This window comes from Zosterops lateralis, assembly GCF_965231275.1.
Source record: "Zosterops lateralis genome assembly, chromosome: 19".
NCBI lineage: Eukaryota > Metazoa > Chordata > Aves > Passeriformes > Zosteropidae > Zosterops > Zosterops lateralis.
In genome coordinates, this window is record NC_139779.1 from 5,584,228 (window position 1) to 5,606,980 (window position 22,753).

At 51.7% G+C, this 22,753-nt stretch overlaps 3 protein-coding genes across 5 annotated transcripts; 1 reads left to right on the plus strand and 2 right to left on the minus strand.

Moving 5' to 3' along the window:
* The first annotated feature begins 392 nt into the window (after positions 1 to 392).
* On the plus strand, positions 393 to 10,948 carry PHKG1 (phosphorylase kinase catalytic subunit gamma 1). Of its 2 annotated transcripts, XM_083874961.1 has the most exons (11): positions 393 to 474; positions 2,306 to 2,439; positions 2,725 to 2,900; positions 3,199 to 3,253; positions 3,880 to 3,945; positions 4,127 to 4,290; positions 4,791 to 4,881; positions 5,565 to 5,718; positions 5,806 to 5,931; positions 6,930 to 7,215; positions 10,829 to 10,948. In XM_083874961.1, the coding sequence occupies exons 2-10, from the start codon at positions 2,357 to 2,359 to the stop codon at positions 7,179 to 7,181; spliced, it is 1,167 nt and encodes a 388-aa protein (XP_083731087.1). In that variant the 5' UTR covers positions 393 to 474; positions 2,306 to 2,356; the 3' UTR covers positions 7,182 to 7,215; positions 10,829 to 10,948. The 2 variants fall into 2 exon arrangements, with proteins under 2 accessions (XP_083731087.1, XP_083731086.1); XM_083874960.1 differs by lacking the exon at positions 10,829 to 10,948 and having other exon boundaries at positions 6,930 to 7,243.
* On the minus strand, positions 7,339 to 12,293 carry SUMF2 (sulfatase modifying factor 2). Of its 2 annotated transcripts, XR_014591382.1 has the most exons (10): positions 12,232 to 12,293; positions 11,821 to 11,971; positions 11,023 to 11,137; positions 10,523 to 10,567; positions 10,102 to 10,252; positions 9,792 to 9,847; positions 9,345 to 9,429; positions 8,745 to 8,904; positions 8,177 to 8,389; positions 7,339 to 8,138 (listed from the first exon to the last, which is right to left on the minus strand). XR_014591382.1 is itself a non-coding variant. In XM_083874962.1 (9 exons), the coding sequence occupies exons 1-9, from the start codon at positions 12,284 to 12,286 to the stop codon at positions 8,284 to 8,286; spliced, it is 924 nt and encodes a 307-aa protein (XP_083731088.1). In that variant the 5' UTR covers positions 12,287 to 12,293; the 3' UTR covers positions 7,339 to 8,283. The 2 variants fall into 2 exon arrangements, 1 of the variants encoding a protein (XP_083731088.1); XM_083874962.1 differs by having other exon boundaries at positions 7,339 to 8,389.
* Positions 12,294 to 12,967: 674 nt separating this feature from the next.
* On the minus strand, positions 12,968 to 18,822 carry LOC310917050 (T-complex protein 1 subunit zeta). The gene is made up of 14 exons (XM_083875010.1): positions 18,676 to 18,822; positions 18,348 to 18,411; positions 17,883 to 18,017; positions 17,134 to 17,307; positions 16,883 to 16,986; positions 16,161 to 16,271; positions 15,525 to 15,684; positions 15,209 to 15,291; positions 14,764 to 14,860; positions 14,369 to 14,516; positions 13,997 to 14,130; positions 13,778 to 13,880; positions 13,419 to 13,491; positions 12,968 to 13,291 (listed from the first exon to the last, which is right to left on the minus strand). The coding sequence occupies exons 1-14, from the start codon at positions 18,807 to 18,809 to the stop codon at positions 13,219 to 13,221; spliced, it is 1,593 nt and encodes a 530-aa protein (XP_083731136.1). The 5' UTR covers positions 18,810 to 18,822; the 3' UTR covers positions 12,968 to 13,218.
* Positions 18,823 to 22,753: the final 3,931 nt, after the last annotated feature.

The window sequence follows — 22,753 nt, forward strand, 5'->3', positions numbered from 1 at the left end:
AAAAAAAAATAAATCACGGTTTGGGTGGTGAGGCAATGGAATAGGTTTCCCCGAGAAGCTGTGGAGTCACCACCCCTGGAGGTGTCCAAGGGGCGCCGGAGCCGGTGCTGGGTGAGGACAGACGGCCCAGCGGTCACGGCGGCGGCGCCGGGACTCTCCCCCTGTCCCGATCCCGGCCGTGCCCTCCCGGCCCAGCCCGTCCCCCCGCCCCGGGGCAGCCCCACGGCACCACCCCGGGGGAGGAGCGGCCGGGGCGGCGGCGGGGCCCGGCGGCGGAAGGGTTAAACCGGGGAAGCCCCGGGGCGGCCCCGGCCCCCCCGCGCCCCTTGCCCGGCCATGCCCGCCCGGCGCCCGCCGCTGCCAGCTCGCCCTGCGCTGTCTCCGGGGCCGGGCGGCGGCGGCCGGCCCTGAGCGCTGCGGCGGCTCCCGGCGGCTCCCGGCGGCAGGCCCGGGCCCGGCGCTGCCCTCAGCGAGGTGAGCAGGGGCTGAGGGGAGCCTGAGGGGGAGCCCGAGGTGAGCAGGGGCTGAGGGGAGCCCGGGGGGAGCCCGGGGGGAGCCCGAGCCCCCACGGCGCTGAGGGGACGGTGCGTGAGGGGGGGTCCTGCCCCGGAAAACTCCCGTGCTCAGCGTTCTTTGTCTCCGGGTCAGCGGCGGGAGGGTCGGGGGGTCAGCGCCTGAGGGGCCGCGTTCTCCTGCCGGCCTAAAAGCTTGCGGTTTTTTTTCTTGAGCTTTGCGGGTTTATTTGCGTATCTTTGTCCTCCTCAGGGCCTCCCCCCGGTTCGGCAGCCGCGGGCGGGGGGCGATGCCCGGCGCCTCACCCTCAGTGTTGTGCAGGCAGAAAATCCCCTCACGGCCCCCCTTGCGCTCTGCTGATGAACCCGGGGTGTCCCCTAAGAGCCCTGCACCGGCTGCGGGTGTAATTCAGGGTGTTTTAAACAAACTCCCGGGGTCTGCCCTGGCAGCAGAAGGCAGCGCACAGATCCCGGGCTTCTCCCGGCAGAGCTCCGTGGATACTCCCCAGCCTCCAGCCTTTCCCCACAACGCCAACCCCCAGCACCTGGATTTTTAAAAATAATCAGGTTTTGAGTGCTCCCCCACACCTCAGAGATATTTTATTGTCCCTACTTCCTGGTCCTGCCGCTCCTTTGCTCTCCTTTGTGATTCCAGCTTGGTTTGGCGTTACTCACGGTGTTTCCAACAACTAAAATTTTGTAAGTTAAACTCGTGGCTGTTTAGAAATGCTCCAGCCTGTGTTAGGTACACCTGGCAGCAGCAGCCAGACACCCAGAACACCACTTTGGCCCTTAAAACCAGGTCAGGACAGATACACATTGCTAATGAGATTTAAATGTACTTAGAGCTGCCAGTGCCCTGGCAGGGTTATTGAGAGGAGGGCAAAGCTCACAGAACTGGGGATCTCCTGCCCACCTTTGTCCCCTCCCCAGAAACAAGCTGTCATCCCAAAGGGACACTTTTGCTGCGCAGGTTTGTAAGAACTGCTTTCCATCCTACCTGCTTGGATTCCGTGTATGGAGAAACATACAGAAACAAGCTGTGTAAAAACCTCTCCAAGCCTGAAATAGGAAAAAGAAATGGGACAAGAGCCTTTGAGGAGTTGTGGAGGCTGCTGGCAGCTGCACAGGAGTGGCTGAGGGAGCTCTTTCAGCCGCTGTCCTCACGCTGGCTCAGCTCCCACTGTCCCCAGTCCCTCTGTCCCCACCTGCACCCTGACTCACCCAGCCCCTCCTGCTGCTTCACTGACCCTCACCACCTCTTTTTCCTCCTCAGTCCCTTTCCATTCCCTTTAAACCTTATTTTCCCTCCTCATTCTCAGCCAAAGACAACTTTACCCTCTTAAAAATAACAAGGTAAAGAAAGAGAAAAGCAATAGGGGCAGATTCCAAGTTCCACTTGGGTTGGTGTTGGGGTGGGGTGGTGTTTCTGGGGGCTGCTGCTGTGACCTGTGCACAGGGAAGGGATGAACAGGGAAGGGATGAAAAGGGAAGGGATGAGGTTTTGGGGTGCTGCAGCATTTCCCAAAGCCTTGGCCCCAGCCAGGCTGGTTCTGCCCCTGAGGACAGCCAGGCCATGAGGGAATCCAGTGGGGTTTCTCCTGTTCCCAGTGGGATCTCCACAGCATCCCAAGGGCAAAGCTTGGCTTTTCCCAAGCAGCAAAATACCCCTTTTGGCTGGTCCAGGATCTTCCTTCTCTTCCTTCCTCCTCAACGTTTTTTCTTCCACGAGGGATTGATGATCCCAACTCTGGGGGCAGTGAGTTCCCATCCTCTCTCTGTTTTCCTTGCAGCCCCTTTCTGCCCTCAGACAAGCCCAGAGTGCTGCCTGACAGGAGCCAGAGATGACCAAGGAAGAAGATCTACCAGACTGGAACTCATCCAAGGAGTTTTATGAAAAATATGAGCCGAAGGAGGTTTTGGGCAGGTAAAGCTTTATTTTTTGCCAAGCAGCTTGTTTTGGTTGCACGTCCTCCAGTGCCAGAGAGGAACAGCATTCCATGGGAATCTGATACAAACAGGGCCCACAGCAGCATGGGGCTAAAAATAGCATGGAACAGCACTTTCCATCAGCTCAAAACCTTCTGTCCCACCGAGACAGGGTGACAGAGCAAGACCCGCTGGTGCATGAAAATCCCAGCCAGGCCAGGTGCCGGTGGCTGGGCAGGCAGGGATGGAACCCCCCCTTTTCTCTCCCTGTTGTCCCTGGCAGGGGGGTGAGCAGCGTGGTCCGGAGGTGCATCCACAAAACCACGAGGCAGGAATATGCCGTGAAGATCATCGACATCACGGCGGGGAACATCTCCCCCAAGGAGGTGCAGGAGCTGCGGGAAGCCACGGCCAAGGAGATCGACATCCTGCGCAAGGTCTCGGGCCACCCCAACGTCAGTAAGTCAGGCCTCGAGCGTCCAGCCAAGGGGAGTTCCTGCCCTGTTTGTTCCTCTGGGTGTCCCCCTGGAAGGGGTTTTTGGGGTGAAATCCCTGGATGATGCAGACTCAGACACACAGAGCATTGTTTGCTCTCCCTCCACACACACATACACCCCAGTAGTACCCCCCGTGTTGTCTCCCGACCACAACACTTGTGAAGATCAGCTCCTCATTAACTCAATTAGCAGTTTAATCAGATTTTTAGTCCACTGATGGACAGGAACACCGTGCTCACAGCCCCTGTGCTTTATTGCAGTCCAGCTGAAGGACAGCTATGAATCCAGCACCTTCTTCTTCTTGGTGTTTGACCTGTAAGTACCAGCTGGCTCAGTACCCTGGGACCACTCCTTCTCTGCAGATTGGTCCCAGCTTTTTATGGCCCAAAAATGGCAAAGTGGAGGGACAGGCAGCCCTTAAGGTAGAACCAAGCCCCAATTACTGCAAGCTCATTGCAGCCCTACTGCCAGCACTGTTTCCCCTCTGTCAGCGGCTCAGCGCTGCTCGGGTTTCCCTGTAACCTTTGGTGGGAGCTGTCATGCATCCCTGAGAGTTATTTATATGCTCAGTGGGACCAGGGTGTCTGCAAAGCCACAATTCCCAATGCCAGGGCAGCGCAGTGGATGTCAGAGGAGTGGGGTGGCACTGGGAGAGCCCCATCCCTGCTCCATCTTTGATGGTGGGACTTGGTGACCATCTTAAAGATCTTTTCCAACCTTAACAGTTGTGTTTCTATCAAAACCTGCCCTGTCCAGGCACAGCTTCTCCTCCTGCCTGATATTTTACTGAAATACATAAAGGCTTTTTTAACCCTTTTAATGAAAGTTATTTTGGGCTGTTAAGGGGCACAGACTCCTGATTGATCCTCCCCAGGGACTCAGGGCTGGTTTGCTGTTGCAGCTCAGCCTCTGCCTGTCTCTGTTTCCCCTCCCTCCTGCAGGATGAAGAGAGGGGAGCTCTTTGACTACCTCACTGAGAAAGTCACCTTGAGCGAGAAGGAAACCAGGTAAGGCCAGGGGCAGAGGGGTGAAAATCACCTTGCAAGAGCAGAGCGTGGGTTTGAGGGGAGACCTTGCAGGCAGCACAGCACCCTGGGCTGTGTCCCTGTGCCCTGTCCCTGTCCCCATCCCTGGGATCATGGTGCCAGTGGGTATTTGGGATAGGGGATGAGCTGTCCCCATCCCCAGGAAGATCATGCGAGCGCTGCTGGAAGTGATCCAGTACCTGCACTCCATCAACATCGTCCACCGGGACCTGAAGCCAGAGAACATCCTGCTGGATGATGACATGAACATCAAGCTGACAGATTTTGGCTTCTCCTGCCAGCTGAACGAGAATGAGAAGCTCAAAGGTAGGGGGCTGGCAAGGTGAAGGGATGCTGGGCTGGTGGGATTTTCCTGCCCCATTCTCTCCTTGTCACCAGTCTCACCTGGGGCTGAAAATTGGTGCTGTTTGGCTGCTTTTGCTGTCCTCACACACGTTATGACTGCACACAGCCTCCACACCTCTCTCTCCTTGCTGCTCTTTAGGAAAATCATCCTAATCCATTCCCCTTCTTTTTTTCCTCCACTTGATCCCCATTACCTCATCCACTTACTGCCCAGCATTATTTCCCCCAGCTCCCACATACAAAGAGCCACATAGACATCCCCTCCCACAAGCACCCTTGTAATTTTCTTTGCTCACTTTTTAGCCACAATAAGTCACCAAAAAACTCACCAGTGAGATGCACAGAGGTTGCAGTTCCTCCCTGTGACCACCATCCCTACAGTGATCCCACCATGGGCTGCCTAGGGGTGGGTGGGAATGGCACCTGGGTTGATGCTCTGCCCTGTGTCCCTGTCCCCACAGAGATCTGTGGCACTCCTGGCTACCTGGCCCCTGAGATCCTGCAGTGCTCCATGGATGATGAGCACCAAGGCTATGGGAAGGAGGTGGATATGTGAGTGAGAAGCTGTTCCCTAAAGACACACATGCCGGAATTGTGCCGGTGGGGACCTGTTTGAGTGTTTGGAAAGAAGGAGATGATGCAGCAAAAGCCAATATTGGTGGCTGTGAGGGGGTGTCTGGGTCACCAGGGGGCTCTGGCACAGAGCAGGGGGAGAAGCAGCCTGGGGACAAGCCCATCTCCCCACTTTGCTGCACTGTGGGAGGGAAAGCAACACTTTCTGTTCATGGGAGTCAGCTTAGGCTGAGCTCCATGACATGGGGGTTTTACACACATCTTGTGCAGCTCCTGAGAGAGCAGCCAGCTCAGGGCAGCCCATCACCTCTGCCGTCTTTGCTCTTTGCCATCCTCTTTGGTGGCGGCAGAGTTGTGACACTCACCAGGGGATTTCATCCTCTTCCCAGTTTAAGCCAGGACACCTGGCAGTGAGCTGAGGGCATCCAGCCTGCCCAGCATCACCAAGCCCTACTCTCTTCCCTAAAAAACTCTGCAAGGGTCAAATACTCAATGTGCTGCAGCATCCAGGGAGCAACTCCCCACCAGCTCAGCTCAAGGCCCTGCTCCAGCAGCAAGCTCAGCCCCAGGCACAGGCAGGGCAGTTCCCTGCTGGTTTTCCAGGGGGGCAGGGGCAGGTGGGTGGCCCGGGGGTGCTGGAAGCTCGGTGTGCCTGCCCGCAGGTGGAGCACCGGGGTGATCATGTACACCCTGCTGGCCGGCTCGCCGCCCTTCTGGCACCGCAAGCAGATGCTGATGCTGCGCATGATCATGAACGGCGATTACCAGTTCGGCTCCCCGGAGTGGGACGACCGCTCCGACACCGTCAAGGACCTGGTAAGCGCTCGGGTTGGGAGAACTGGGGTCAGCAGGGGGTGCTGCAGACCCCTGGGAGGGCCCAAACTGAGCGGGTGGCCCGTGCAGATCTCGCGGTTCCTGGTGGTGGACCCGCGGCAGCGGTACACGGCGGGAGAGGCGCTGGCACACCCCTTCTTCCAGCAGTACGACGTGGAGGAGGTCCGGCACTTCAGCCCCTTCCGAAAATTCAAGGTGAGGATGAGGCTGGGAGCTGCAGGAGACAGCGGTGGGATGGGTTTGGCAGCTGAGCTGGGAGAAACTGAGGGTTGGGTAAGGCTGGTGGGGCTGGGTTTTGGGAGGATGGGGCAGCCTGGGTGCAGACCAGGCACTCGCTCACGGGAGGGAGTAAAGGTGAGAGTTTGCCTTTCACCTCCAAAAAAAAAACCCATTGAAAGAGGTGGGGAGTTCAGCCTGGAGAAGAGAAGGCTCCAGGGAGACTTTAGAGCCCTTTCCATTGCCTAAAGAGGCTCCAAGAGAGCTGGAGAGGGACCTTGGGCAAAGGATGGAGTGGCAGGGCAAGGGAGAGTGGCTGTCCACTGCCAGAGGGCAGGGATAGATGGGATAGTGGCAAGAAATTCTTGGCTGTGAGGGTGGGGAGGCCTTGGCAGAGGTTTCCCTGAGAAGCTGTGGCTGCCCCTGGATCCCTGGAGGTGTCCAAGGCCAGGTCAGACGAGGCTTGGAGCAGCCTGGGCTGGTGGAAGGTGTCCCTGCCCACGGCAGGGGGTGGAGTAAAATGGACTTTATCTTCCCTTTTCACTCAAACCATGCTGTGATACTGTGATTCCCTGGCATGAACCCCTGCCCTTTGCCAGCCCCACAGGAACTTAACTGTGCCAGGCACTGAGCTCCCTCCTGACTCCCCTGCATGGGGGGATGCACTGGGACCACCCCATTGTGGGAATGGGGTGAATGCCAGGTGAATTCCCCTGAATCCCAGGCTGCTGTGACAGAATTCCTCTGAATGCCAGGCCATTGTTGGGATTCCCCTGATTCCCAGGCTGCTGTGAGAGAATTCCCCTGAGTGCCAGGCTGTTGCAGGAGAATTCCCCTAAATGCCAGGAATCCCAGGCTGTCGCAGGCTGCTGTGGGAGAATTCCCCTGAGTGCCCGGCTGCTGTGGGAGAATTCTCCTGAGTGCCAGGCTGTTGCAGGAGAATTCCCCTGAGTGCCAGGCTGTTCCCTGTGCCCCAGGTGATCTGCCTGACTGTGCTGGCCTCGGTGAGGATCTACTACCAGTACCGGCAGGTGAAGTCAGTGACCAGGGAGCTGGTGGTCAGGGACCCCTATGCCCTCAAGCCCGTCCGCAAGCTCATCGACGCCTGTGCCTTCCGCACCTACCGCCACTGGGTGAAGAAAGGGGAGGCCCAGAACAGAGCTGCCCTCTTTGAGAACACCTGCAAGGCCATCCTGCTCACCCTGGCAGCCGAGGAGGAGCTGTTCTGATCCCTGCCCCAGCCCCTGGTTTGGCTCACAGTAGGCGAGTAAAATATTGGACAACGAAACGGTGATTTCTGGGTTTTTTAAGTTTTCTTTCACTGGCCTCAGGACTGACTGGTGTAAATACAAACCCAGCAGATAATTTGCTCCTGGGGGGTGTCCAACTGGAGCTGCAGCTCCCCATGGGGAAGGCTCAGCCCTCAGGCACCTGCAGTGCCTGTTTTGGGACAGTTAAGAGGCGGATGAGAGATCCCTCAGTAGTCTTCTGGCCCATCTGTTGTTGTCAAGGCTCCTGGTCCCATCAGCTTTGGTGCAGAGCTCGTGCACAGAGAGTTTGTGCTGGTTTTAATTCCTGGGAGAGGTGGGGCACTGATTTGTGTCATCTGTCACACACATCATTTTGTCACTGCTCAAACACCAATGAAGGGGCCTTGTTTTACTTCTGGGAAGGCTCAGCATTGCTCCAAAGCTGGAACTTCCCAAAGGAATGGGGATTGATGAATGACTTCCTCTTGGGGATGTGCCCCCATCACTTCCCCCTTGGCAGCCCCACATGGATGGTCACAGGGGGCTGTGGGTGTCCCCTGGCTGGGGCTGGAGGTCAGAGCAGCTCAGGCCCAGTCCCACACCTGCACCCCTCTGCTTTACATGGCCAACAGCAGGAGAGCTGGAGTATCCACACCAAAAGGAGCCTAAAGACAAACCTCCCCTTCCTGCCATCCCAATCGCTGCTCACACCCACACATCGCAGCACTGAAAAGACTGACATAATTTTGAATTTTAAAAACAACTGGGGTTTAATGGAAGTGACAACTGCGGGTTACTGTCCATCTCCACAGGAGAAAATGCCTCAGGTGTTCCTAGAGCTCAGGTGTGAGGTGTTCCCAGTGAGCCCTCAGAGCTCAGGATCTGAAGATTCCCAGTGAGCCCTCAGAGCTCAGGGTTTGAGGATTCCCATGAGCCCTCAGAGCTCAGATGTGAGGTGCTGTGTTGCCATGAACCCTCAGAGCTCAGGTGTGAGGGGTTCCCAGTGAGCCCTCAGAGCTCAGGTGTGAGGGGTTCCCAGTGAGCCCTCAGAGCTCAGGGTTTGAGGATTCCCAGTGAGCCCTCAGAGCTCAGGTTTGCCCTGGCTTTTCCAGGCTGGCACGGGCGGGATGTCGGCAGCACAGCGGAAGCTCAGGTTGTCAGAGGCAGAGTCTGGTGTGTTCCCCATCCTCACAGAAAAAAAGAAACGCAAAATTAGAGATCCTGACTTGTTAACATATACCCCTAACATGTTACAACCCTCACAACCCTAATGTGATCTGCTAGAACGGCCCAGAAATATCTTCCACTTCCCCTAAATATCTTACAGAAAAGCATTTAATTATTAATACCTGCTGGAAAACACATGATTTGAGAAGCATTTAGGAATGGATTTATAACAGGGGTGTTTTCAGCCATATTTATAGTGTGCTCTGCCAACTGCTTCTCAAAAAAATTGTGTAGGAACGAACAGACATCTTTTAAAATAAAACCAACCCAGAGAAAATCCATGTGCAGCAGCACCTGGGCTTTGGTCAGACCTACCTGGTGGTGACACGAGCTTTGTGGTTTGCAGAGCCATCTGCAGTGTCAATCCATGAAGCTCCTCTCAGCACCTGCATCTTCTGAGCCCTGGATGTCCTTCCTGGAGCCAGGAATTCTGATGCTGTCCATTCCCAGGTGTTTCCCAGCAGGTCATAGAGCCCTGAGATGGTTTTGTGTGAGAATTAGGAGAGCAGGTGTGCAAGGGCTGCAAACTTGGTGTATGGGAGGGGGAACAACATTCAAAGCATTGTTCAAGAGTGTGGTTCAATGGTGAGGCTCAAGAAATTCCTCACTGTATTTCAAACTTCAATGTGTCATCATTTCCCATGTGCAGCCAAACAATATCCTTGGAATTTTTCGTTACATCCCACTGAGCTGCAATATAACCCAGTTTTAATTAAAAGGTGGTGGTTTGGTGCCTGAAGTGCAGCAGGTGCACCTCAGCCAACTCCAGCACCAACCATCCATGCTTTTCCTGGGCTCACTTACTCTCCTCCAGATCCCACCCATCTGAAACTCTGCCCAGCCCCAGGATTTGCCAATGAACATGACTTTAGGCAGCAGATGCCATCCCCAAGGCAGGCTGAGGGTGTTGTGTACCGTAGCTGTTCTGGGCAGGGAAGGCTGTCACTGGGGAGACGCCGTGGTAGCCGTCCTCAGCTGTGTCCCCTTGAGGGAAGTCACCCTGGGGGAACAGAAACCACTCCCAGCAAAGAACCACCCCAAAACAAACCCCTCACAGGGCTGTGCCACACTTTGAGTAGGCAAATAACTCTCTGGTGTGAATTTATGCCGGTCAAGAGAGATCAATCAGCTGAAGTTGTCACAAGTTCCCTCTTCAAATGAATTTGTGCATTAATTTTTAGAAGCAGTAAAATCCTGCTTTCCCAGGGAAGATGGACTGAGCCTGCTCCCTCTGAGAGTGTTTTTACAACCCCCTCAGGAGCACAGTTTCAGTGCCCACAGTGTTTCCCAGGACACCCTCAGTCAGTGAAACCCCACCTTGAGGAGAGCCCAGTGTGTGTGGGATGATTTTTAGGATCTTACCTGCCACAGGTTTGTACGGTTTGCCTGGAACTTGTTTCCCCAGGGATACATCCTTTCTGCCAGGGAGGAAAAGACACTTATTAGCCCTGGGTTACTCCAGCCAGGCTTTTAGGATTATCCTTTTCTGCTCAGCTTGGGATACTGAGGTTTTATTAATTCATTTTATTAATTATTAATAATATTACCCTCTCAGGCCAAAAGAGGTGGTTCAAACCCCCTCAGATTAACATGTGGAGGGAGGTTTGGATCTGGTGGAACTACCACCACTCCATTCCTGGTTTGGGAAAAGCTCAGAGCTTGTGCTACTCACGCTGCAGTCCTCCCCTGGCAGCAAATTCCCACTCCTCCTCCAACGGGAGCCTCTTCCCTTTCCAGGCACAGAAAGCCTGAGCATCATTCCAGCTCACATGCAGCACTGGGTAATCCAGCCTGTCCTTTATGCTGGAGCCAGGGCCTGAGGGCTGGGAGGGATTTAAGCAGATTGGAATTAATTATATACAATTTTCATTACAAAGGGAATAAGGGGTGGAAGAGTCAAAAGGATAGAAAATGTTTTTTTTCACCTATTTTTGGTCAATAAGGTTCAGCACACACAACACACACGAGCTCCCAGCATGGGGGGAGGAGTCACCACAGCAGGATTTTATTACACCAGGATTTTACCACACCAAAATTTTATTCCACCAGGATTTTACCACACCAGGATTTCATTACACCAGGATTTTACTCACCTGTCTCCAAAATGCCTTCTCGATGGGCAGCCACCACGGGGCAGACTGGGGAAAGAAATTACACCAGATTAAAGGGGAATTTGGTGACACCTGGACTGGTGACACTGTCCCACAGCAGGGTGTGTTAGTCTGGGAAATGCTGCAGTGTGAGCTGGGTTATCACAGACATTTGGATGCTGCTTTCCCACAGAGCAGAGGCATCTGCTTTTAAAAGTGAAAATAGATCAAGAGGCTCGTGCTGTTCGGTTTTTCTGTTTGAAAGTTGGATTATTGAAGTACTTTGAAATACATTTTACTTCCTTCCAGCTCTGTGGAGTCCAGGCTGACAGCTCAAAGAACATGGAAATAGAGGAGCACATAAATCAACCCCAGCTCAATTCTGCTAAATTTCAAAAGCAAAACAAGACTAAAGAAAAACCTCTGAGAACAGCCAGGCTCTGCAAAGAGGCAGCTGCTCATCAGAAAAGCAACACCAAACTCATCATAGGATTCAGATTTACCTCCAGTTTTTGGGTGACTTTTTTTTTCAGCTCTTCAGATACGAAATCCTCAAAGACAAAGCTCCAGCCAAATGCTTCTGCTTCTGTTTTGTATTTCTTTTCTCTAACAAACTCCCTGGCATAAATACAACACGCTCTGGGTAAGAGTTCTTCAAGCTTTGCCTCGCAAATCTGCTCGTGCAACGAGTTCAGAGCAAGGCAAAAGGTACAAAACTTACAGAACCCCCAGCTCCAGATGGTTTAATTTAGATTTAACAGATAAAACAGTCCAGTGTGCACATCTTTGCACAGATTTAATACTTTTTATGTCACCTGTGCAGGTAAACTCAGCCTGCACTCAGGTTCCCATAATTGCAGAGAGAAAAAAATCTCTTAAAAGCCAATAAAACCTGTGGCTGCTGTTAGTGGAAGAGGAGAAGAGAGGAAGAAAAGTAGGAGAGAGGGAAAGAATAGGGAGAGGAAAGGGAAAGGAGCAGGAGAAGAAAAAGAGAGGAAGAAGGGAGGAGGAGAAGAAAAAAAAAAAAGGAGAAGGAGGAAGAAGAGAAGAAGAGGAAATGGAAAGGAGAAGAAGAAAAAGAGGAAAGAAAGAGGGGGTCATAAAAGGAAATAAAAGTATATTTGCAAGCTACACTGCCACGATGGTTCAGCTTGCACCTCTAGGGGTGATTTACTATCACCAGACACATTTTTTTCCCAACGAGCACCCAAGCATCGGCTTTCAAACCCCAGAAGCAGCCCCAGAATATCCGGCACCACGATTCCCCTTGTCCCCTCCCCACGGCCACCAGAGGGGCTCACCTGAAGTCCCTGTTTGTCACCGGGTGTTTGTCCAGAGCGAAGGGCTGCACTGTCACCTCCCTGGCGGGCCCCTCCTCGCCGCTCCTCTGCGGGGATCCCATCTGGAAGGTGCCTCCGGGCAGCTGCACCATGCCCCCATCCTCCCCAAGCCCTGAAAAGGGAGAAATTCAGTCCAAATTTCACTTTTAAACAGGAGCGAGGCGCAGCTACTGACGGGATGTTCCTGCGTGGTGACAACCAGTGGTGTTTGGGCAGCTCAAAGCACTTCAAATAACATCTTTGGGAAGGGAGAGCGAGCCCTGAGTGGGGGGTCAGCAGGAGGCTCCGTGGAGGGGGATGCCAGGGGGGATTTTTGGGGACGCTGAGGGGGGATTTCGGGGATGCCAGGGGGGATTATTTCGGGGCTCTCACCGCGCTGAGCCCCCAGCACCGCCCAGCACAGCAGCACCAGCCCCGCCGCTCCCATGGCGGAGGAACCGGGCCCGCCCCGGAGGTGCCGCGGGTCGGGAAGCGCTTCCGGGGCAGCCCTGCTGTAGGAAAGGGGATTTCTGTAGGAAAAAAGGCAGTTCTGTCACTCTCCGGCTGCACACCGGGGTAAAACTGCCAGGCGCCGGGGCCACCCGCAACCCTTTTGGTTTTTGGGTGGTTGAGGGTTTTTTAAGGTTTTGTTTATGGTCATCCAGGATCGCGTGTGACAGAAGGAGGAGATTCCTCAACACAAAGCACGGCTGGGATGAGGGGAAATCATTCCAAAGGGCAGGAGCCTGTTCCCCTGCCACAACCCCACTGACAGCTCTGCCTGTGCCTGCGCTGGCACTCGTCATCCATAAATTCTTTAATGCAGCAGAACCAGTGTAAATCCACCCCCTAATAGAGCTCCTTCACCCCTCCCCTTCAAACCATTCTACAGTCAGTGAACTCAGTTTTATCCACAAGCAAGTACAAAATTATTAAGTGATCGCCTTAATCCAGCTTTTTTTTTTTTTTTTTTTTTTTTTAAGTTTACTGAAAAAAATTCCATGCCTGATCCCACCCTGTTCCCAGAGCAGTAATTTCACAAAATTCCCAAGAGTAGGACCCAGGAATGCAGCCCCTCCACTGCAGAACGTTCTGGAGAGGGTGATGGTTAAAAATCAGACACTTAAAGCACAGAACAAAACAGTTTATTGGGTAAAAATGGAAAGCAACTGCAGCCACACAGTTCAGTGAAATCAAAAATAAATAACTCCTTTTTAGAGCCAAATCTTTGATTGAAGTTGCTGAGATTTTGAGTGGCCATGTTACCAAAGGGGCTGCCCCTGTGGCAGAGTGACCTGTGGTGCTGGGACATCCACCACAGCCAAGGACAGGGCCCTGGGGTGGATTCCTTGGAGAAATTCCTCAGGGAGCAGCTTCAGCTCAGCCTTTCAGGGAGGACATCCCAGCTCTCATTATTTCATCCACCAGGAGAATGTTGCTGGCGATCACCGTGCTGGAAACAGGAAAGAAATATTGTTTCATTTTTTGTTTCAAGACATCCTCCAGTAGGTGGGATCCCAGTTTCACATCACTTAAACACACTCAGAGTAATGTTAGAAGTGAAATAGTGCCAGCCTTACCATGAATGAAGCAGCTGCTTTTTGACATTGTAATTATCCCAGATTCCAGCTGCTGCAGCCACCATTGGCTCCCCTGCAATAGAAGTGAGGCAGCCTTTAAATAAGCAGTTCCCACAGAGACTTTCTGCTGGCTGACATCTGACATCACTCACTGTTACCCAGCAGAGTGGTACTATGTGCTTTATCCTCTAAAAACCTCAGATCAGAGAACACAGTGAACTACAGCAGCCTGACTGCCAAGGCTTCTGTGCAGCTTTTTATCAGCAAAGGTAAAACTTTCTGCATTCAGAGCACTTTGCTCTCCAGAGCTGAGCCAGGTTCCTACAGGAGCACCAGCCCGAGGCTGAGGGAGCCCTTACCAGTGCTGAGATCAACCCCAGTGAGCTGCCCCGACTCCACGTGCTCGGCCTGCACCTTCACCAGCGTCTCCTGGGGGTCGTACCCCGAGTTCTGAGCAAGCACCTGCCACAGGACACAGGGATTGGATTCATTCTGCTGATTACAGAGCCCTCCAGCAGAAAGAGCAGTGAGTCTATGTGTGCTTTAAAGCCACTTTATCACCCAGGAATGCCTTTTACCTTAGGAATGATGAGCAGAGCATCAGCAAAAGCCTGAACTCCGAGCTGGGCTCTTCCCTTCACGCTGGGTTTGTGTTTCACAAGAGCATTGGCCACTGCCACCTCCAGTGCCCCTGCTCCTGGCACCACACAGCCTGCAAGGGAAGAGCACCTGTTTCAGTCTAAACAGCTCACTTTTAGTGCAGATTGATCTCTTCCCTCCACACCCTGCACATGAACAGGGGAGTATTTTACACAGGTATCAACCACAGAACTATAAAATCACCTCACAATAAACTCAGGCTTGGATTGGAGCAGGAACTAAGGGAGCTGATAGATAATTCCCTAATTTTGGGATGAGTGCTTATCATGATTAGCAGGGAGGAGACTCACCATCCTCAATGGCATTTTTCACAGCCCTCAGCCCATCCCTGACTGCATCCTTGATCTGGGTGAGTGTGTGCTTGTTGGGGCCCCTGATGAGCAGGGTCACCGAGCGCGGGTTCTCACACTTCTCAATGAAGGTGTATTTCTCCTCTCCCTGTGGAAAATAGGCTCATGTTTGCCTGGCAGGCACTTACCTCAGCAATGTGGACACAAACTAATCAACTGGATGCTTTCAGGCTGGGTTCTGCACTGACAGCACTTCAAGGAGTGATGAGAAACAGCAGAACTTTAATTTCCATTTTCTCAGGAGCAAACATCCAGGCAGATGTTCACATCCAAGTGGATTTTCAGTATTTTATTTCACCACTCCAGCTTTAATCTTTAAACATTTGGTCACTCACCAGGGTGTACTCATAGACCAGCCCTGCGTGCCCCAGGCAGTCAGGAGTGAGATCCTCCACAGAATTCATGGCGGTGCCTCCACAGGCCAGGGTCAGTCTGACAGAGAACAGGGACAGCTCAGCTTTATGTTTGATAAAACACAAAGGCGCTGACAGTAAGTGCTTGCAACAGTTTGGTTCTGTTCATGGCAGAGCTCTTTAAAGAACTAACTTGTAGAATTAAGGCTCCTCTGTAGGTGTCTGCATTTAAAACATTCTGAGAGCTCAAGCTGTTTCTACAGTTTGTCCAAACTGCCCTGAGTTACACCAGAAGAGCTGCACAAATTGAAGCAGAATTTTTAATCAAGTCTTTAAAGATGGATTTAAGTCAGACTTGACTCACTGTCTCAGTTTGGAAAAGCAGGTAATTATTGTGTCCTTTCCTCTCCTTCTCCCCAAAACTGACCTTTCCATGTTCCTCCTTTTAGCTCTCCTCAAAGCAACTATTCCTTCTTTGGCAAGGGCATCCAAGGAAAATGGGTCAATTCCCTGCAAACAGAAAGTGACCATCAGCACAAGGACAAAGCTAAAAACACCTTCTCTCACTCTGGCACTAGTAAGTTCTTCCTCAAGGCTCTAAGAAGATCCTCAAGCAGGAACTGTACATTATATTCAGAAGTATCAGCCTAAATTTAGCTAATTCTGGCTCAATAACAATTACCAGGTGGGTAACACAAGGAAGCAGCACTTCAAGTAATTTTTAGTTATTCTCTTCCTCTCACCTTCTGGTTGATCACAACAAATCCTTTGTCTGAGTCGCCACAGACTTTTCTTTTCAACTCTATGATTTTCTTGACTCTGTCTTCAATGAACTTTCTTTCTGCTTTCACCAACTTCTCCCTCTCCTCAGCACTTTTGTAGAAGAATCCAGAGCTCACCTCTCTGAAGGGGGAAAAACACCACAAAAAAGCAGTGAGAAAACTTCCTCTCTGCTGCAGAAATAAACTTCAGCATAAGGGATGAGCCTTTCAGTAACATTCTAAAGAAATCCACCCAAACCAAACCAGTTTCCCTAACCCATACTGCTGTTCCTGCTCTCTAGTTCAGAGCTTTTCCTGAGCTTCCTCAGAGCTTTTTCAGAGCTTTTACTTCAAAAAATAAGGCAGACACTTGAAGCTGAGAGAACTGTGAATGTGTTTGCTCTAGAATATCAAATTATGCCCACAAAAAGAAAGGACTTTCGACCTTTCTGTGATCACACAACAAAATAAAAACTGCTGGGAAGGTTTTTTTCACCCACCACCTTTCCCAAAAGGGCTGCAGAAGGGGCATCACCTTTCACCTTCACAGTCTTGGTTGGTATTTAAGCACACTTTAAATAAAAGTCCTTAGGACAGGAGCATCTGCTGTGTACTCACGTTTTCTCATACTCCAGAGACACGTTGCAGGTGAGAATAAAGGCATCTTCCACTCTTTTCTTCATGTCAGGGTGGCGAGCTCCATGATCTAGAACCAGCCCCCGGATGAGCCTGCAGGATTAAAAACCACTCTGGGTGTCAGTGGGGACAAACACAGGATTTCATGGAGTGCACAGGATGGAACTGGCCCAACCCAAACTGCCTGGGCACTCGGGCTGGCAGTGAACAAGGATGATGTGTTCCCCTTCCAAGGGCATGCCCATTCCATAAAAAAAGCACACCAGGCACAGTGGAAAGAAGAATTTGCTCTGGCATGGTGTCTGACTGCATCAGCTACTGAGGAAAGCTAGTGCAGAATTCATCCATGCACTGAGGGAAATGGGAATCCTATGGAATGGCCAATCCACAACCCAGTCTCCATTTATCAAGTGCTGCTTTGCATTTAACAGGTGCCAATCTAAAGCATCATCAAGCCACAGACACTAAGAAAAGAGTATTTATCCAACATTATTAAGCCAGTGTTGCTTTTTGGTGTTTGATAATTTTATCAAGGAATCAAGTTCAGTGACTGAGAAACCTCTGCCAAGGTATTTATGGCTGAAATCTGTATTTCAACTCTTCAGTGGTAGGTTTGGGACACCCTAAAGAGAAACCAAAACCCCCCAGGCTCCTCAAAGCTCAAGGCCCCATTAGAGTGAAGCTCAAGGGTGCTCCTGACTTACGTTGTGTCTGTTTCTGATTTGTGCTTCATCTCCATGATCTCCACCATGTACAGGTCAATGGGCTCACCTGGTTTTCTGACTGTCAGGACAGAATCCACCACAGCCTGCAACACAGGGGAGGGAAACATCCCAGAGTGACCAGCAGCCTTCCAAAGTGCAAGTTCACACCTTTCACACTTGGAATTACAATCCCAGCATGTTCAAAGCTGGATCTCTTCACACAAAGAGGCAGAGGTGACAGGGACACTCACCTCTGTCAGGATGTCAGCGAGCTCAGCGTGGACTTTAGTCCTGAGGGATGTCCTGGCAACGTCGATCAGGGTCTCCCTGTCCATCTCCTTGGACACTTTGACCTGCTCCAAAACCTCAAGTGCTTTTTCCTTGGCAATCTCAAATCCTTCTGCTACTATTCTAGGGTGCAAACCCTAAGGCAAGGGAAGAGAATCATTGGACTATGGAAGACAAAATGGTCCTTTCCCCACAAACAGAAGCCATGGTTTCAACATTCCATGGAATGGCAAAACACAGGGAATATCCCACACAGGCCAGGTGTTCTGTCTTTCTGAATACATATAAAAGGAATGCAAATCCTTCCAATGCAGAGGAAAAGTACAGGTTAATTTAGCACAGGACTGAAACCAAGGGAACTACAAAGCACACTTGGGTGTTCGCTGTGCAGGATCCACGTTTACCTGCCCTCAGGGAGGAGCTCCTTTCTAACACCCCAGAGGTGTTTAGACTCACACAAAACAAAGTAACAGCAGCTATCACACAACACCTTAACAGCTACAGTATCCACAATCAGTGGGTTTGATTGTGAACAAGCTTTAAGTCCTCTCCTCTAGCTTTCTCCCCTTTTTACAACTTCTCATTTTAAGCAGAACAATGTATTTATGTTCCACTCCTATTAAACATTTAACAAAAAAAACCCAAAAAACACTGAGAGGTCTCAGTGAAGGTTTTAACTTGCCCACCTACAAATGAAACCCTGCATACAGACCTCAGAAATGTAAAGATCTGCCTGCTTTAGGAGCTCTCCAATGATGAGGACATTCGAGGTGGTGCCATCTCCAGTGATGTCATCTTGTGCTGTTGCTACTTTTGCTATCAAGGAGGCCGTGGGGTGTTGGATTTGCTGGACAAAAAGAAGAAGCCGAGCAGTTAGGTTTCACTGCAGTGGTACAGCAAATAGAACTCTGAGATCAGCTAAGAAAGAACCGAAAGAATGGTTTACCCTAATTGGTTTGCTACTCCTTTGGCTGGTTGTTTCACTCATTCTAATGGTGCCGTTTATATTTTTCACACTATTTTCCTTACAGTATTGTCTTAATCTGCTCTTTACTTTGTTACCCTTCTCCCAAAGGACATTTTGCTTTCAATGGATAAGGGTGAGTGGGATGAGTGGGATCACCCACAGGCGCTCATCCCTCCCGAAATCCCCCTGCGAGGACCAGCCCCAGCTCACCATTTCCTGCAGCAGCACGTTGCCATCTTTGGTCAGCTTGATGTCTCCGGAGCCCGACACGAGCCTGCGGGCGGCACGGGGCGGGTGAGCAGCGCCCGGCCCCGACACACGTGTGTGTGTGTGAGGCCGCGGGCCCGCCCCGCTCCTTCCCGTCCATTCATCCATCCGTCCATCCCCAGCCGCAACACATGCGGGGCCCCGCGCCGCTCGCTCCGTCCCTCAGCCACTCACCCCTCCCGCCTTTGTTCCCTCCGCACACCGCGGCCTCCCCTCACACCACGCTCCCCCCTAACCCCACCCGCGGCGAGAGGCGCGCGGGCTCCCTCACATCTTCATGGTGCCCTTGGGCCCCAGGTTGGTCCTCAGCACGTCCTGCAGCCCGCGGGCCGCGCTGATGTTGACGGCCAGCGCCGCCTGGGCACGGGCCACCTCGGCCTTGGGGTTGAGCGCCTTCACCGCCATGACTGCGCTCCGCTCTGGGTCCCGCCGGGCGGGGCACCGCGGCCCCGCCTCCGCCCCGCCCCTTCTAGAACACTCCGGGCTCGTCCATTGGCCCCCGGCGGGATACTGCATTTCTATTGGTTATTATGCCTGTCGCTCATTCCCGCTGCTCCGCCGCTGAGGTCCTCCGGCTTCTTATTGGTTTATTAGCGCCTCTGCCGCATTTCCATTGGCTGTGGCGCCTGTCGCTCCGCCCAGTCCCGCCCCCACCCCGGCGCTGAGGCGCGGGCGCGGCCCCGCCCTCAGACCGGGCCGTGAGGGGAGCGCGGGGCGGGTGCAGCAGTTTCTGAACGGGTGGGGATGATCTGTGCTTATAATGCACCCTCTTATGTCACAGACACCCCTAGCAGCTCCCCAGAGCCGTGAGAATAAATAATTAAACACGCTGATTTCGCATCAGGCCGACAGAATTAATAGTTGAGTGGACTGGGTTAATAATCAACGGTTCTTGGTTAAATTCGGGGTTGGGGTTAATTAAAACTCGTCTTCTTATAACACACAAGCATATGTGTGGCAGCGGGGCCTCCATAGCCCCCAGTGCACACCCTATACCTGGGGGTTTCCTGCACTGAATCCCTCCCAGGGGTTCTAAGGATGGGGTCGGTCCCTGCCAAGGCCACACAGGTTTCTGTGTAGAATAAAACCAGAAATATTGTTATCAAGACAACCTTGATGGGTACTGAAATGTTTGCCCTACGTGGCCTGTCTGATCTCACTCCTGGAGATGCTGAAATATTTGTATCTTTGGGCTCTGAAATGAGTGATTTTCCCTGGAGAGGAGCGTGAGAAGAAGCTCCTGGCGTGGTCCCTCACATCCCTGCGGGCACTGATTGCACCAGGTTTGGATCCCAAATTGCTTCACCTTGTACCCTGAGACTGGAGCACACGGCAACACTGGGTGTGACACAACCTCTTCTTATTTCAAGTGTTGCATGAGGCAGGTGCCCAGCCCCAGAACAGTCCCCAGGCAGTTTCCCGTGTTCTGCAGCCCAGGTGCTCCAGAGGGTGCTGACCACAGGGAAAACTGGCCCTGAGGCCAGGATTTTGTCAGTATTTGGTATAGGGAAGGCAGAGACCCTTCCCCAGCCCTCGCCCACCAGGTATGAAGATGTCCAGAGAAGCTGGAAATGTCCAAAGCCAGGTTGGATGAGGCTTGGAGCAGCCTGGGACAGAAGAAAGTGTTCCTGCCCATAGCATGGGGGCTGAAACAAGATGCTCTTGAAGTTCCTTTCCAGCCAAACCTATGAATTCTATGAAATCTCTCCCTCTCCATCCCATTTTTTGCAGCAGGGAGCTCTGGATGCAGCCCTGGGTTGCTTCAGCAATGCAACAACCTGGACATATTTCCACACCAGCACCAGGAGTAAAGCCTGAGCCTGCCGTTGGGTCCAGCTTTGCTGCACAGGAGTTTTGGGGAGCCTGGTGGGAAAAGTCAGTGTCAAGTGTCAGGGCAGCCTGGCTGGGTTTGGCTGCAGGCTGTGGATCTCATGTTTCTGGCCAAAATGCCACTCTGTGCACAAGAGGAGGACTCCCACATGTGGCCTGTCTGTCTCCCTGGAAGGGACAGCTGCTGATATCCTCAGGATTCTGGTTTTTTAAATGTTTTAGGTGGTGTTTGGGTGTCCTACAAGTAAGTCTGGAGCCCTTTTGTTTAGCTGAGCAGTGTCTTGTGAAATATTTTGATGCTGACTCCAGCGGAGTGGCTGGGCTTTCTCCTCTGTGATTCCAACCATTAGGAATAAACATTAAACGTTGCAAAATTGCCATTTCAGTATTGGCTCTGGAATTCTGTTAAAATGTTGTCTGCAATTCGTTGGGATGCTGAAACAATAACAGACCAAAATACCAAACCTAGCCCAATAGGCTGCTGTGCAATGTCCAGTTAAAACACCTGGACCCCAGCTCTGCCCTGGATTCTGGAACTCCCAGGTCAAATATTTTGTTGCTCTTGCTTCTCTGGTTTATTTTTTTTTCCTGTTCCTCTCAGGGCTGTTCTCAGCAGAGGGCAGCCTTGTCAAACTCATCCCAGCAGGCTTGTTATATTTTCTGTTTTCCTTGCTGATGCCTATGGAAAGGCAGGAATTGCCCACCCTAAAACACCTGTGTTGTGTAGGGCTGGCAGTGATTCAGGTTTGTGAGAGGAATTATTTCTGCAGGAAAAATTTAGTTCTGAGGTTTTTTTAGGAAAATAGGGGATAAAAAGGAAAAGCTGTTTTCAAAGACAGCTTTCCTAATCCTCCATGCAGGTGTTTTCTGCTGGATTTTGTAGAAATGGAGAGGTTTTGTAGTGATGTACAAGAGTTGGGCGCTGTGTTTGTACACGTTTGTATTTTCACTCCTGAGCATCCTCCTACAGCTCCCAGGCAGAGCTCTCTGTGTTTCTTTCCTGGCTCACATTCCTCAGGATAGTTATTTTGTGTTATAGTAACATTTCTCACGAGCATCTTCACATTAAGTTCCCATTTTGCAGCATTTTCAGCCATCAAGACAAGCTTTTCTTCCTATTTTCAGTCTTAGCTGTAGAATTGTTCTGTGTATTTGTTTTTTATGTGTAATAAAAATAAAGGGCAAATGCTTACTAGACTTAAATTGCACCATGAATTCAATGGATTACACCAGGTTAGAATCAAAATATTTAACTAAATTAAAGCCTACATGTCCATTAAACCAAGCCAAATAAAGGCAATATCCTTCATGAAATATTCAGCAGCAATTCTCTTAGTCAAAGCAGGCACTGCTTATCTTGGCAAAAACCCCCTCTGAGATTCTCAGTAAAAGCCATTTTCTTTCATCTTTATCAAGATGGGTTTTCCTTTAACCTTATTCACAGAAATGATTTCTAAATCTGCTTTAAACAACATCCTGTCTGAAGCTGACAAACAACACCGGGCTGCTGATCCCTGGCACCGGTTTGGCAGCACAGGGGCTCGGTCCCATCTTCTCCTGACTCCAGCAGTGACTGACAGATGATCCTGTCAACATCTGCTCCTGTACTGAGAAATTCTGCAAAGACATAAAGTGAGGAGGGGCACGAAAGGAGATTTGTTTTAATTAATAAATGGAGTTTTGAGGGGTGGCAGGAGAGGTCATGCGTGGAGTGTGACTGGAGCAGCCAGCGGTGCAGAACAGGCGGGCAGCAGTCACAGGACTCCTGGCACAAGGGAACAGAAGTGGCTAAATCAGCTAAATCAGCTTTCCTTGACCTTGAACCAAACAGCTCCGGGGCTGGCACTCTCCCATTTTCCAACCCACGGCAGTGTGCTTGGGCAGCTCTTCCGTGGGATGCCAAAACACAAGCACGGGCAGCTTTGGCAATTTTTCCACAGCTTTTGACAACATTGCAATTGGGGAAACGACACCGAGCCTTTTCCCACGCCTTTTCCCTTTGCTGCCGAGCTTTTGGATGTGATTTGTGTGTGTAACTTCGCTCAGGGATGCACTGACAGCTTAAGCCAAGAGGAGAAATTGCAAACTTAAATACCTGAAAGGTGGTTGTGGTCAGTAGGGGGTTTAGTCTCTTTTTTCAGAATGAGGGGGAACAGTCTTAAGCTGAGCCAAGGGAAATCAAGGTTGGATGTTAGGAAAAGTTTTTTACTGAATGAGTGATAAAGTGTTGGACTCGTCTGCCCGGGGAGGTGGTGGAGTCACCATCCCTGGATGTGTTTATAAAGAGACTGGATATGGCACTTGGTGCCGTGGTTTAGTTGAGGTGTTAGGGCTGGGTTGGACTTGGTGATCTTAAAAAGTGACTCTGATCTCCGCTCACAAATCCTCTCTTCTCTCCCGAAAACAGCGTCCCTGCCTGGCCTCTGATTTGTGCCAGGAGACACTCCCGATGGCAGCCTGTGGGCCCCTCATTCCCGTGCTCACCCGAGCTGCCCGTGCCCGGGAGCCGAGCCCGCTCC

Excerpts from the sequence above, each read along its gene's own strand:
- PHKG1 (XM_083874961.1), top strand. The coding sequence starts at position 2,357 with ATGACCAAGGAAGAAGATCTACCAGACTGGAACTCATCCAAGGAGTTT. Across the intron at positions 4,291-4,790 it reads CGAGAATGAGAAGCTCAAAG|AGATCTGTGGCACTCCTGGC; the intron begins GTAGGGGGCTGG and ends CTGTCCCCACAG. Across the intron at positions 5,719-5,805 it reads CCGACACCGTCAAGGACCTG|ATCTCGCGGTTCCTGGTGGT; the intron begins GTAAGCGCTCGG and ends TGGCCCGTGCAG.
- SUMF2 (XM_083874962.1), bottom strand. The coding sequence starts at position 12,286 with ATGGGAGCGGCGGGGCTGGTGCTGCTGTGCTGGGCGGTGCTGGGGGCT. Across the intron at positions 8,905-9,344 it reads CCCTGCCCAGAACAGCTACG|GGCTCTATGACCTGCTGGGA; the intron begins GTACACAACACC and ends AAACCATCTCAG. Across the intron at positions 8,390-8,744 it reads AAAGCTCGTGTCACCACCAG|GATGGGGAACACACCAGACT; the intron begins GTAGGTCTGACC and ends TTTTTCTGTGAG.
- LOC310917050 (XM_083875010.1), bottom strand. The coding sequence starts at position 18,809 with ATGGCGGTGAAGGCGCTCAACCCCAAGGCCGAGGTGGCCCGTGCCCAG. Across the intron at positions 16,987-17,133 it reads TCGCTGACATCCTGACAGAG|GCTGTGGTGGATTCTGTCCT; the intron begins GTGAGTGTCCCT and ends CCTGTGTTGCAG. Across the intron at positions 13,492-13,777 it reads TGGGGTTGATCTCAGCACTG|GGGAGCCAATGGTGGCTGCA; the intron begins GTAAGGGCTCCC and ends CTTCTATTGCAG.